This window comes from Pelophylax lessonae, assembly GCF_965119305.1.
Source record: "Pelophylax lessonae genome assembly, chromosome: 10".
Classification (NCBI taxonomy): Eukaryota; Metazoa; Chordata; class Amphibia; order Anura; family Ranidae; genus Pelophylax; species Pelophylax lessonae.
The window spans coordinates 209,322,320-209,337,450 of record NC_138777.1 but is presented as its reverse complement, the minus strand read 5'-3'; the positions used below and the strand labels follow the sequence as shown (position 1 = coordinate 209,337,450).

The 15,131-nt window shown below is 42.6% G+C and overlaps 1 protein-coding gene across 2 annotated transcripts in view; it reads right to left on the bottom strand.

Moving 5' to 3' along the window:
* KLHDC4 (kelch domain containing 4) overlaps positions 1-15,131 on the bottom strand; it is a 65,812-nt gene that overhangs the window by 44,803 nt on the left and 5,878 nt on the right. For both annotated transcript variants that reach the window (XM_082270262.1, XM_082270263.1), the window contains exons 3-4: positions 12,378-12,456; positions 1,761-1,859 (exon numbers count right to left, since the gene is read on the bottom strand). In XM_082270262.1, coding sequence (XP_082126388.1) covers positions 1,761-1,859; positions 12,378-12,456 — 178 coding nt within the window. The remainder of the gene's footprint in view (positions 1-1,760; positions 1,860-12,377; positions 12,457-15,131) is intronic.

The window sequence follows — 15,131 nt, the reverse complement described above, 5'->3', positions numbered from 1 at the left end:
AGTAGTACAATGTCACTATGGTGACACTGAACTACTCTGATGAAAGTATGTAAAAAAAAAAAAAATAATAATAATAAAACCCTGATCACCCCCAGAGTAGTACAATGTCACTATGGTGACACTGAACTACTCTAATTAAAGTATTTAAAAAATAAAAAAACCCTGATCACCCCAGAGTAGTACAATGTTACTATGTTGACACTGAACTACTCTGATGAAAGTATGTTAAAAAAAAATATATATATATATTACTTTTCTTTTTAACATACTGTCACCAGTTTGTCAGTGTCCCTGGTCACCTCCACATCAGTCATATGATGACACTGCACTGCACTGGTGACTGTATGTAAAATAAAATGTAAAAAATGTTTGTTTAAATTTCTTTATTTTTAAAAAAAAATTGTGATGAAAAAAATGACATCTTAAAAAAAAAAAAAAAAAAAAAAACAACACACTCTCAGCGCCTCATACTAAATGCCTTAGGCCATCTTCTTTCCAAAAAAAAGGGTAATTGGTTGGGTATTTCTACTGTTCTGGTGGCCTCATAAAATTTACATCAGAAATTATACATTTTCAAGTATATATCCCATAGTTTGTAGTAGGGCTGAACGATAGTCGATGTGATATCCACTATCGTTCTGCGGGCGTGGGCGATATTCATATTTAGCATAGGCAGGGAGAAGTCGGGACTCGGGGGGAGGAGGAGGACTCACAGTGCTGGCAGCCGACACATCCGTTTTGCTTTCGGCTGTGATCGGAACTCCGCCCCTCCAGCCTGATGCAATCCAGCCCTCCCAGCTCTGCTTCTAGTATCCAGCCGACCTTTACTCCGCCCTGCTCCGCCCATTGTCTCTCCTGGCTGCATCGGGGGTGGGATCAGGCTGTAATGTTTTGTAAATAGATTCAATGGAGAGACAATGGGCAGAGCAGGGCGGAGTAATGGTCGGCTGGAGACTAAGAGGCAGAGCTGGGAGGGCTGGATTGCATGGCGGAGGAGAGGCTGCAGAGCGCTACAGTGCAAAGCAGCAGGAGAGGGGGGAGAGATGTCTGAAGCATGGTGGAGGAGCACTGCTACCATACTACTGCACCTTACTACTGCTGGGGACACTTCACTCAGCCCGCTTCCTCTCTCCTTCCGGCTCCGACACAAGGCTCGGGCTGTCCGGGCGGGAGAAGTTCTACAAGTGTGGCGGATCCCCTGGCGGAGAGCTGAGCTCTGCTCACTGATCCCTCCTCCGGAGACTGTCTGGGAGAAATATTGCGATATATATCGTTAAAAACCAAATATCGCAATGTACTTTTTTCCCCAATATCGTGCAGCCCTAGTTTGTAGATGCTATAACTTTCACAAACCAATCAATATTGGCATTTTATTTTACCGAAGACATGTAGCAGAATACAATTTGGCCTAAGATTTATGCTGAAATTTGATATTAGTGGATGCTTTATGATATAATGTATAAAATATTGTTTCTTTTTAAAAAAGGTTTGGTCTTTTTATCATTTATATCGCAAGAAATTAAAACCACCCAATGGTGACCTTACACCACCAAAAGAAAGGTCTATTTGTGTGAAAAAAATAAAAATGTAATTTGTGTTGACTGCTGCATGACCACGCAATTGTCAGATAATTGTCAGCACAGTGCTGAATAGCAAAAAATACCCTGTCCATGAAGAATTATCTATGAAGATCACCTTTAAAAGCTGGAGGTGGTTAAAAAAAAATTAGCATCGCCAAGGAAATGCGGGAAGGGTCTTACCTGATGCGCACAGCGCCGAGGTGGCGGGTTTGGGACGTCGATTTTATTCCAGTTGTTCTTCTTTATATTGTAAATATACAGCTCATTATACAGAAAGGTCTGAAAGAAATGAAGACAAATATTAAAAACGGAATATTTTTCACTTTCAGCTATACAACTTTCTCCAAAAAAAAAAAAAAATGTAAAAATCTAAAATTGTTAACACTTTAGGCCAATTTGTTTTCTGCTACATGTTTTTGGTTAAAAAAAAAAAAAAAAGTCGCAATAAGCATATTTTGATTGTTTTGCGCAAAAGTTATCGTGTCTACTAACTATGGGAAAGATTTGTCATTTTTATTGTTTTTTTTTTTTTTATAGTAATGGGGGCGATCTGTGATTTTTAGCGGGACTGCCACATTGCAGTGGACAGATCGGACCCCTAACTGACATTTTTGAGACTTTTGGGGGGACCAGTGACATTACTATAGTAATCAGTGCTAAAAATATGCACTGTTACTGTAATAATAACACTGGCAAGGAAGGGGATAACACTGTGGGTGATCAAGGGGTTAAATGTGAACCTAGGGGAGTGATTCTAACTGTGGGGGGGGGGGGGGAGCATGGCTTGTAAAATGATCATAGAGACCTGTGGTCCTATATAGAAGGATCACAGGAGCTCTATGATCATTGCAGGGAGAAGAACGGTCAGCTGTGTTTACAATAGCTGACCGTTCTCTCTCAGCGGGGAGCGATCGCGGGTGTCAGACGGCAATCGGAGCTGCCTGCCCCGTGCATCGGTGTCCCCGCTGCCGAGTGGGGGCGGTAGCGGCGGCGTACGTTCGCCCCCTAGCTGTAGGCGCACGACCGACGTAGGTAGGTCTACGTCTGTTCATGCAGGAGGGCGGCACTGCCGTAGTAAAAAGGTGGCGGGCGGTTGGCAACCGGTTTATGAGCAAGCTGAATGTACCAAGTTGATTGACCAGCCTGCTGAAAATCGCTTGCGATTATCGCAAGGGGCTGCTATCGATAATCACTGTCTTCTCCCAGTGGGGGCGGCTTCCCCCACCCGTCCCCTGCTGGGAGAAGACAATTGCATGGCAGGAGGGATTCCCCTGTCAACACTGTCTGTATGAATGGGGGAATCATGCAAATTTCTTTCCTGCAACCACGAAAGAATTTCGCACCATCTATGGCCTGCCTTAATCTTCCAGCGAAACTGGAGTGTGCCTTTTATAGCCTGAGGGAGTCTGATCCACACGGGTTTGTCATAGGAGGAGGCAGATTTATTCCCACCATTGGGGCTGACACAGATCTACAGATTATAGAGCACACAACACGCCATAGCCTGCAGGCAATCAGAGCCCATTAAATATTAACAGGGAGCTGACACTCAGAGACCAGTAATGGGCAGAGATTTCTACTGGTTTTATGTTTCAGTGCTGGGAGGGGGGGGGGGGGCGGTATTAAAGTCTGGAGCGGTTCGCTGGGAGTCTCGCAGGATGTGAAATATTCCAGGAACTCAGATCTGTCAATGTCCAGGGCAAAAGAATTACAACATATTACACACATTTTAGTGTTTTCTAATAATATTCTGTCCTGACAAATCCATTTTCACACATTACAAAATACACAGTGCACTGATTACCCCACACATAGAATACTATACAGAATTACACAATTACAATATACTTGGAGATAAAAGGAATAATTTCAGGTATGGATATTTTATACTTAGTTCCATTGATCCATTGGACCAACTACAGGGTCAAGAAAAAGTATGTGAAACCCTTGGAATGAACTGGTTTTCTGGATATTTTGCCATAAAATGTGATCGGATCCTCATCAATAACAGACAAACACAATGTGCCTAAGCTGAGAACACACAAACAACTCTAATTACTCGTCTCTTTATTGATCACACCCAATAAACATTCACAGTGCTGGGGGAAATGGGGGGCTGTCGGCCAGGAGGAACGCTGTGACCCGGACCGAGATCCGGTCGTATGCGACCTCGCAAAGGCATTTAACTCGCAGGCCACCCCCCCTCCCTGTCTGGTGGGGCTATGTCGCAGCTGACCTAGCGTGGAGCCGTTTTTTCATTGCCGATACCTATATTTTGGTCGTCGCGTATCAGTATCGGCCGATGTTTTCATACATTTAAAAAATTGTTCTTTTTTAATTTTTTTTACTTTACAGGTACTCTTGTGGAGAGATCTGGAGGTCTGAGAGACCCCAAACCCCTCCTCTGCACTTAAGAGCATTCAAAAACGCCAAGTTTGGCTGTTTTGAATGCCGTCATTTTTTTAAATCTGGCGCTGAGTACCTGGAAGTGATGTCATGACATCACTTCTGGGTTTTTACATGGAGACCCGATCAGAGCCGAATGCGACTTTGATTGGGTCTTCTCTTAGGCGGCCGTGCAGGCTGGGTGCCCGGGTCTCCCGGTGGGACTGGAGACCCGGGCGGGCCGCAGAAGGGGGGACGTCCCCTCCCGCTCCTTGTAATGACAGCCGAGCGGCTTCTTAGCTGCATCGGTTGTCATTACAAGACAGCTGACCGTCGGCTATGGACACCGGTACCGGGGTGATGCCTCTAGCTGCAGGCATCACTCCGGTACAGCACTTTCCCGAAATATCGGCAATATCGGTAACCTCAGGGGCCGATTCCAATATATCGGGGAAAGTGCATATTGGCCCTCAATATATAAGCTTTGCCAATAATCGGTCGATCCCTAATCTAGATTATCCAGCCCATCGCCAAGTCCGGCAGTTGATGTAGCTCTCACAGGGAAAATCCAGGAGAAAAAAAAAAAAAAATGTATATTCAAAAAGAAAATAAAATTGCCAGAACCAAAGATCCCAGCAAGGAACTAGGTCCTTACTCCTGACTAGGCAGAAAAAAAACTGAGTGGCTATAGCAGAGAGAGGGAGTATTCCCCCTGGGACTGCCCATGCTTGTAGCCAGAATTATTTTCTGCCTTGTGTCCTACTCCTGTAGGGGGCAGTATAACCCAATGGTTATGAATATCAGGAGCTGTGTCCGTCAATAAAACGACAGAGAAATACCATTTTAGGTCTTTAATTTTTATTTATTTTTTATCTTTAAATAATAATTTCGATCTCCGAGTCTGATATTAACCAGATTCAACCTCTAATAGTATATATCCCTCTTCTGTCTATTATTATTATTATTATTATAGTGGATGAGATATTTGGTTCCCTAACCATATAGCTGGTTATTTATATTTACCACTGTATATAGATATTCAAAAATAATTTGTCTTTTTAAACTTTGCATATTGACTAAATTATACATCACACTTTTTTTTAGGTTTTTTATCCAATTATTCAAAAATAATAAAAATCGGCCGACTAATCTATAATGAAATGAATCGTTAGTAGCAGCCCTACTTAACCCAGTGGGTGATGATCTCTCCGTGCAGCCAGTATAGCAGTCCAGCGATTTGAAATTCCTGCTGTCCTCACCCTTATTTAGGAAGGGCTTCTGGGATGATTTAGAGAAATTCTGACTGGTCAGGCCCAACACATTTGGCCAATCAGAATCACTCTGGTGTGTCTCAGAAGCACTGCAGAAAGCAGGGGAAAAAAGTGGGGATTTCAAATTCCCAGACTCCTGCACCAGATGCATGAGCACAGAGGTAAGTACAGCGGGGACCAGGAGGGTGTGAAGGGTGTTCGTTCACCTTTTCATTTTTCCTTAAAACATTAACTTACACTTTAAAGTGGAAGTTCAGTCTAAAACTAACTAACTATCTCTAAAACTACTTGCAGCCACAACCTAAGACTAACTTATCTAACCCTGTAAAGCAAAAAAAAAAAAAAAAATCAGTATACATACCTTTTCTGAACTCAATTCAATCTCCAGCAGCAGAAGCTCTGTGCAGGAGACAGACGATGGTTGGGAAATGCCTGGGAAGTGACGTCACCCATAGACTTCCTATGGGGCTTCCGTTGTCGGCTATATCTTCTGCACACTCCCACACACAGAAGCTGCCGCTGACAGTTCCCTGTGGGACCTGACCGGAGCGGCTTCAAAAAAAAAAAAAAAAAAAAAAAGGTGAGTATAGCGATTTCTTCTTTACAAGGATAGATGGGTTTATCTTAGAATGTGGCTGTGAGTAGATCGAGAGTTAGTTTTAAAGTGGAACTTCACTCTCCCAATTAACACTGAATATTTTTTATTCCTAATGCTAGTAGCATTCCTAAATAGATAGGAAAGTATATCATATTTTCCTGCTTTAAACCTTTTTTTTCACATTTCTTCAGTTACTTTCTGGCCTCCGATGAGGTATACTGATGACGAAACGCATAAGGGGCTAAGACACAAGCACGCCGCGGCCATCTTTGTACAACTACCTACATGCCTGATATTATCTGTTTACATGTGAGTGTATTCAGATTTTTTGATCCAATAAATCGGATAAGAACTACTACACTATTTGAGTTCCTTAACTTCTGAGGTGGGACTGATCATCTGTTGGGGGTTTGCCTGCCTGGTACTGTAGAAGAATTTATCGTTTGCTAGCCTTATCATCTGGTATTGATGCAGTTAAGAACTTATTAGGCTTCCACATATCCATTTTGACCACTTTATAACTTGAGGGTAATTTTCCTCTGCTAAGCAGGTTTTCCTCCTGACACAGTGGTGAAGTGTGCTTTCAAGAGTCACGGCATCTGATGTGGGGACCATCTCTGTTTCCTCTATGAACATTCCTTTATTGGATTGAGTTTTTTAATTACATTTACTGTTTTGGCGCTGCACCCCATTTTTATTAGTTTCCTGGTTTCTTGCCTAGGCAAATAATGTCATACATCCCAGGAGTCTTCAGGAGGGGAGGAGGAGAGGAGGTTTTCTCAGTTGAGCACACTCCCCTGCATTAATGCTTGAGCTAAGGGCAAATGGATTCCAGGAAGTAAATGCTACATAAATCATTTGCCCTTACTCAAGATGGCCACGGCCAGAAATGCTAGGGCAGGGGTCTTCAAACTATGGCCCTCCAGTTGTTCAGGAAATACAATTCCCATCATGCCAAGTCATGTCTGTGAATCTCAGAGTTTTCCGATGCCTCATGGGATGTGTAGTTCCGCAACAGCTGGAGGGCCGTAGTTTGAGGATCCCTGTGCTAGGGGATGTTTTTCAAAGTGATTTGTAAACTAAACAAACATGGAGACATGGATGGATGGGGTAGTTTGCTTTGAATATTAAAAATGGATTAAAATACTTTTTTTGGTTTGCGGTGTTCAGATGCAGTAAAGATCCACTTTAAATTCTTCTACTCTAGTGATGAGAAAAAAGATATGAGGGGAATTTACTAAGACTGAAGCAGCTGTGCATGGTAACCAATCAGATTTCATCTTTAAAGCTTGAAGTATAATTCTGGGATACAATTAACTAATCTTAAAACTGCTCCCACCCTCCTCCTTACACCTATAACAACTACTCTGTGGATGAAAGATGTCTATAGTTACCTATTTTCAATCCGCTTAACGTGATCAGCTCTCATCTGTCAGCTAGCAGCAGCTTCAGGGGAGATGAGGGAGCAATGACAATGGATGGCCCACAATAAGCCTATGGGTGACATTACCACTCAGGCATTCCAGTCATTTTTGGACTGCTCCGTTCTCTTCCCTGTAACCAGGTTGGCTGACACAGAGGAGATCAGGAGACCAGACCTGGTAAAAGTTAATTTATGGTTAACTAATAAGCACGCATGCTTTCTATGTTCTGCTAATAAATATTTTAAAGCCTAAAGTGAATGTCTGTATTTCAAATTTAGAAGAGTGTTTTTCCTCTGCTTGATGCTACATTGCAATTAAATTTATGGTTATGCTAATAATTTATATAGATATGAGGAGATCATATATAGATAATATGTGCAGCGCTAGATAAAGTGACATGACATGAAACATAATCACAAAAAATCACATATAAACCAAGTGATAAAAAGTGTCAAAAAGATATAGGACATATAAATTGGGTATTAGAATCACTAAAGTCCCATATAAAATGATAAAGTCATATAATAAAGTCCCAATGAGTGAAAAAATCCATCCCGATACCAGGAGAAGATCAAAGTTAAAGGTGAAATAAATCCCGTCACCAGATGAATAAGTGAAATGGGCGCTCACCAGATGCTGTGGGTCTGTACTATCATACGATAAACAGACCAGACAGGCTTTTGAAATGATCCAAGAATCCTCCTTAGGGTGACCAACGATGTAGATCCAGGCTTATAGGAGAGGAAGTGTATACCCCTCATATACCAAACCACATGAAAGCCAAACGAAAGGTGCACATAGCGTGAAACTGCTAAAAAAAACTTTTAATAAAAAGCAGGTATTGCACTTACATACATCCGTTGGTAACAGGCAGTATAAAATATAGGCAAGGGAGTCTAGTGGGAGCCTCTGACGCGTTTTGTCCTACTGGACATTATCAAAGGGGAGCAATACCTTTGATAATGTCCAGTAGGACGAAACGCGTCAGGGGCTCCCACTAGACTCCCTTGCCTATGTCTTATACTGCCTGTTACCAATGGATATATGTAAGTGCAATACCTGCTTTTTATTAAAAGTTTTTTTTAGCAGTTTCACGCTATGTGCACCTTTCTTTTGGCTTTCATGTGGTTTGGTATATGAGGGGTATACACTTCCTCTCCTATAAGCCTGGATCTACATCGTTGGTCACCCTAAGGAGGATTCGTGGATCACTTTAAAAGCCTGTCTGGTCTGTTTATCGTATGATAGTACAGACCCACAGCATCTGGGGAGCGCCCATTTCACTTATTCATCTGGTGACGGGATTTGTTTCACCTTTAACTTTGATCTTCTCCTGGTATCAGGATGGATTTTTTCACTCATTGGGACTTTATTATATGACTTTATCATTTATATGGGACTTTAGTGATTCTAATACCCAATTTATATGTCATGTATCTTTTTGACATTTTTTATCACTTGGTTTATATGTGATTTTTTGTGATTATGTTTCATGTCATGTCACTTTATCTAGCGCTGCACATATTATATATTTGTCTTTTTTATAATCTGTATATCAGTTATTTAGTGCTGGCAGCTTAATTTTTGTTGATAGCACATAATAGATTTTTTTCCTTATGAGGAGATCATGTTGGGCTTGCACAGAGACAAGCATGACGGTGACATTTGCATGGGTTTGCCATTACTAAAACGCCAAATGACATTGCATTCACCCATATGACTGTCACTCACAAAGTAAATGAAAAAGGCATTTAAATATTGCGTGCATCTTTCAGAAAGAAATGTTTTTTTTTTTAATCTTGTTTAATATTTTGTTAAACTTTAAATTTACATTATCATTACTGGGGGGGGGTACAATTTTCCTGTACTAGGTCTAGGCTCTTAACCGGTTAAACGCTAAACAGGGCCACATCAACTGCATTGAAGCTGCCCTGTCTTGTGTCTTGCAGCCTCTGTCCAGAACCAATCAGATGCTGACAGAGGTGGGAGCAGGCAGCTCTGTGCTGCAAGGCATCCTATTGCACACCTCATAGCTCAGTCATCAGAGCTGTTGCAGTCTCCCTCCGATACCCAGAAGAGACATCCATGTATCAGAGGAAGAGGACTGCCTGCTCTGTACGAGGCTCTGTAACTGCGTAGAGACAGCACTGGTATGAAAATGACTGCAAGCTCTGGAGGCTGGTGGAGATGTGATCTACCCCTCCCAGGCAGATCTGCACCAACACATTACCTGTAATAGTGATCTATGGCTGCAGGAAGAGGCAGGAGAGAGCTGCGGTAAAACTGGCACTAAAGCCCACAGGGACCTGCCGCCATTTTAAAACTTGCGTTGGGACAAAAAAAAAAAAAAAAAAAATTGTCATATTGCAATGATACAATATGACAAAAAAAAAAAAAAAAAATCTATGAAAGACTCAAAAAAAGTCAGTTGTACTGAAATACAGCACACTGGCGCCCCCAAGTGGCCAACCAAAGCAAACAGAGCTGTCAATCAGCTTAATGCAGCAAATATCAAATATCATGAGACAAAACAGATTTTAGGACTGAGTGTGTGTGTAAAATAGACAGAAAACAGTGAATTGATTTCTATTATTAAAAGAAATTTGGAGTGGGGGGGGGGGGGGGGTTTAAAACCCCATTAGGTTTTTTCTTGTTATATTTACATCTGTGTTCCTTTTACAGGGATTTTCCTTCACTTCCTGTCCTATAGACAAAACAGGAAGTGTGAGCAAATCCCTCCAAAGTGAGGGAATCTCTGGTTGTCACCAGAACTAGTGCCCCACTGGAAAGTTTTCTCTCAATTCCTGTTCTGGTGACAATGCAAAATTTGGGATTTTGTTTTAACTTTCAATGATAACTGTAAACAGGACAAATAGAGAGGAGAGGATAAATCTTCCTTACGGCAGCACAGATAGCAATAAACAAGCCAACAGGGGCTCTAATCCTTATTCAAAACAAAGCTTTTCCTTTAGTTACAAATTTCAACAGCTCCTTATCTTCAAGTATATCAAGGCAAATGTTTTCCCCTATTTTGGAGAATGTAGGGGAGGGTTAAAACCACTGTCAGGTTTTATTTTCTGGCAATCTGTGTCCCATTTGGGCAATTTCCCTTCACTTCCTGTCCTTTAAACTCACAATTAGGGAAATGGGAGAAATCCCCTTTCACACAGTTCTCAGAGTAAAGCCCCGTACACACGATAAGAAAATCTGTAGAGAAATTTCGTCCGACGACCGATCTGCTGATTTTCGGATTGTTAGTTTGGTGCTTTCGACAGCAGACTCAGACTTTTTGGCCGAAAAAATCTTGATGTGCAGGCTATAAAATTTTTATCGTACGTCAACACAACGTCCAATTTTCGTCTCATTAGTGCAGTTTTAGATGGAAAAAAATCTTAAGAGCAAGACTAGGCATGCTCAGAGAGGAAAGAACACATACAAAGCATTCCAACACATGACATCACTTCTGAAGTAGAATTATGTCGTATGGGAAAATTTGTATGAAAATAACCTCTTCACTTTCCACATCAGACTAGCATGCCACAAAAAACAGACGACAGATCGTTCGATAATCTGATCGTGTGTACGGGGCTTAAGGATTGTCCTCATTTGAAGACATCCCCTCATTTATACAATAACATATTGGATTTCCCATTACTTTCTCTCCAAGTGACAACAGTCACAAGGACAAACAGAGAGGGCGAATCTCCCCAATGGGGACACAGGCAGCAATAAATACATGACAAGGGGTCAAATTTCTCCATACTTTTGGCTGTAGACAAACTTTCATTTTGTGACACCTTCCTGCACATGGATGTACCTAAGCATACGTCCATACGAAGAGCCATGCTTACCTGCACAGGATGCACAGGTGTTCCATGAATCCGTGTGCGGGCAGTCCCATTCAGGTCTATTGGGACGCAGCAGCTGCATTAACACAGCCACTGGTCCCAATGTGCCAGCCCTGCAGGTGCTTGTCCCTTTCAGGCACTGTATTTTCAGGCACACACACGTCTGTCAAACTGGGACCAGGGGCTGTGTTCGTGCAGCTACTGCGTCCAATTAGACCTGATCAGGCCTGCCCGCACACAAATGAGCAAACACCTGTGCATCCCATGTGGGCAAACACGTACCTTCTCACGGATGTAAGCTACGTTCACACCATACAGATGCGACTGAGCATGCTGCGTGTATGGCAGTCAAATTATTTCAATTGGCTGCCCTATGTGCGAGAAACGTGGAAAAAAAAAAAAAAGTCCCTGATCTTTTTTAAAAACATGCAGTGCATCGAACTGCATGGTGCTACAGCACAATGTAGTTTGGCGCACATGTAAATGGGTGCGTTAGCAGATGTGTAGGGAGGCTATTAATAATTAAGGGCACCACCGCGCCTCTACTAAAAGGCAGCAAGTTTCGGTGAGTGTCAGCGCCCAATTTTGCAGGCATTCCTGGCACGCACTAGGTGTAAACCTAGCTGAAGATATGCCTGTGTGAACGAAGCTTCAAAAACGAATGTATGAGTTTAGAACAACAAAGATAGTTATAATGGAAACCTTTTAACATTGTTATTGTGAATCGTGTAATCAGAAAAGCCAAACTTTTCATAGAACAATACATACAATCATTATTTGAAGCGAACCTTGCACTTCAGACAAGGTCTGCTCATATAATAGACCCCCCCCCCCCTCCCAAGCATAAAATAGCCCAATGCAGGGAAAAAAATAGATAAAATTCTCACTTTCCCTGATCTCTGTAGTGTGTGTGTGGGACACATCCTCCTGCCAACAAGATCCCATGGAATGCCAACTAGCTCAAATCTCACAGGAAGATGGTGCAGCACATTGCATGATCATCTTTTCATGAGATTTGGGACAATCAACATTCCCTGAGGTCGGACCAAAAGAAAGGATGACATTATCCTCACCTACATGTGGTGGGGGAAGCCGGGGGAAAGGTAAGTATCTTTATTTAAAAATTCCCCCCTGCCAGGGGTGTTTCAAACACACTGTTTTATGGAAGGGGGGGGGGGGACAATGAATAAGCAGACCTGGTCACTGAGTGCAACATCAGCATTAACTCAGACATAATGGGGTAATAAATAGGAAGTAAAAGAATACTGTACTTTTTGGCCATTGAAATATTCACCTCCAAAGAGAATCAGCTCGTCCTTGTCAGGGTGGGAGGTGAGTGAGGCATTCAGCCTGTGGGGAGAGGAAAAAGAAGGTAAGTGATGGATTGCTCTATATCACATAGGGTATAAACTAGTACATGGTAATGTATATTTCTACACTGGAACATATACAGGTGCATCTAAGAAAAAACAATGAGAATATCAAACAGTTAATTTTAGTAATTAAATTTAAAAAAAGTGAAACTCATATTATATTATATTATATAGATTCATTACACACAAAGTGAAATATTTCAAGCATTTCTTTCTTTTAATTTTGGGGATTATGGCTTACACAATCATGGGGAAGACTACTGACTTGACTGTTGTCCAGAAGACAGTTATTGACTAGGGATCGACCGATATCGGTTTTTCGTTGCCATTACCGATGTTTTGGCCATCGCATATCGGTATCGGCCGATATGGCCCGATATTTTGTACATCCTATGTCAGGGTCTGAGATTAGTCTGAGATTAGGTGGTGATGCTCATGTAAGGGTAAAATGATGTCACATAGCATAATTCCGTTTACAAATGTTATTGAATATGCCACTCACATATGTACAAATTTCGGCATCCACTCAATACTGCTGTCTCTCACCCACTCCGTTTCCCACCCACCCGATACCGATCCGTCTCTCACCCACTTGCCGTTAAGTGACACCCGGGTTATATCGCTCCGTCCGGCAAACGATCTCGGAGGTCATGTGGGTGTGACCTCCGAGATCGTCATCGTATGCTGGACGGAGCGGTATCACCCGGGTATCACTTATGGCAAGTGGATGAGAGATACCGATCTGCCAGCAGATCTGCTAATGTGGAATTGCTTAGATCTTTAATTTGTACATATGTGAGTGGCATATTCAATAACATTTGAAAATGGAATTATGCTATGTGACATTTTACCCTTACATGAGCAATATTTGGAATATCGGCAATATCGGCCAGTTCGGGGACAATACAGATATATCGGCAAAAGTCAATATCAGCCCTTAATATATCGGCCTTGTCGATAATCGGTGGATCCCCATCATTCAAGTCACAAAAGGTTATTTCTAAATAAACTGACTGTTCAGAGTGCCGTTTTCAAGCATAATAATGGAAAGTTGAGTGGAAGTGTGGTAGAAAAATTGGATTTTTGACTTACCATAAAACCCATTTCTCTGATGTTCATTGATGGACACAGCTCTTTATCTTCTTGACCGTTGGGTTATGCTGCCCCCTCCAGGAGTAGGACACTAGGCAGGAAAATGATTGAGTACGCCTATGGGGCAGTCCCAGGGGGTTTACACCCACTCTCAGCTTTAGGCACTCAGTTTTGTTACAAGCAGTGTCAGAAGAAAACCAACTCCACAGAGGGGTGGGTGCTGTGTCCGTCAATGAGCGTCAGAGAAATGGATTTTACAGTAAGTCAAAAATCCCATTTTCTCTTTCGTTCATTGACGGACACAGCTCTTTATCTTCTTGTCCATCGCGACATCCCAAACCAGTGTCAAACATGAGGGGTGGGAACAGCAAGAAAAAATTTCCAAGGCTAAACCATAGCCAACCAGGTAACATGGAGCTCAACCTTAAACAACTGGAGCTCACCTGAAAAAACAATACACCCTCAAAGAGGACTAGGTCCTCGAAACAGCAGCCTGCAAAAGCTTGCATCCAAAGGAAGCATCCGCACATCCACCTTATAAAACTTTGTGAACGTGTGCACAGACAACCAGGTGGCCGTCTTGCAAACCTGCAGCACTGACGCCTGATGACAGAAGGCCCAGGAGGCACTAATCGCCTGAATAGAGTGCTTCTTATTTGGGACAGGAGGAACCTGACCCTTAATTGAATAGGCCTGAATTACCGTCTGTCTAATCCATCTGAAAATGGTCGCAGCAGAAGCAGCCAACTCTTTTCGAGGTCCATCCGTGAGCACAAATAGTGAGTCTGACTTTTGAAAAGACTCCATAGCTGCCAGGTACACCCTGATTGCCCAAACCACATCCAGGGAATGCAAAGCAATTTCTTTAAGAAGTTTAGGCCTGGGACATAGGGAAGGCAACACAATGTCTTCATTCAAATGGAAATCAGAGACGACCTTTGGAAGGAATGACGCACAGGGATAAAGAACCACCTTATCACCAGGTAAGATGAACGACAAGACAACGCCGCCAGCTCCGCCACCCGCACACAGAAGTAATAACCAACAAAAAGGCCACCTTCTGGGACAACGTAAGCAGGGGAACCTCCCGAAGACTTTTAAAGGGAGGCTTCTGAAGAACAGACCTTGGACACTAAGGACTCCAGGACCGCCGTCAGTGCAGTCAGGGATTGGTGGGACCCAGAGGGCTCGGCAGCCTCTGAGACGGGGTCAGGTGGGGAAATGTGCTACAGGGACTCCATTAAAGAAGAAAAGGCCCCACACAAAAAAAAAAAAAAAAAGTGTATAACACTGCTAGAGATACCCCCACCGGGGTCCAGCACAGACCACTACTACTATACCCCTGCTATAGTAAAGAGAGAGAGAGAGAGAGAGAGAGAAAACCCCACAAAAAGACTCACCACCACCGAACAGGCTCTTACAGCACCAAGCAAACTGCACACAATGCCAAGATCAGGAAGAGAAAGATCCAGGAGTCAGCACTAGGGGATGAGGAGGGGCTCCCACCGCCGAAATCACCACCCATATAGCTTCAAAAACATGGCCGCCGCTATTTTCAAA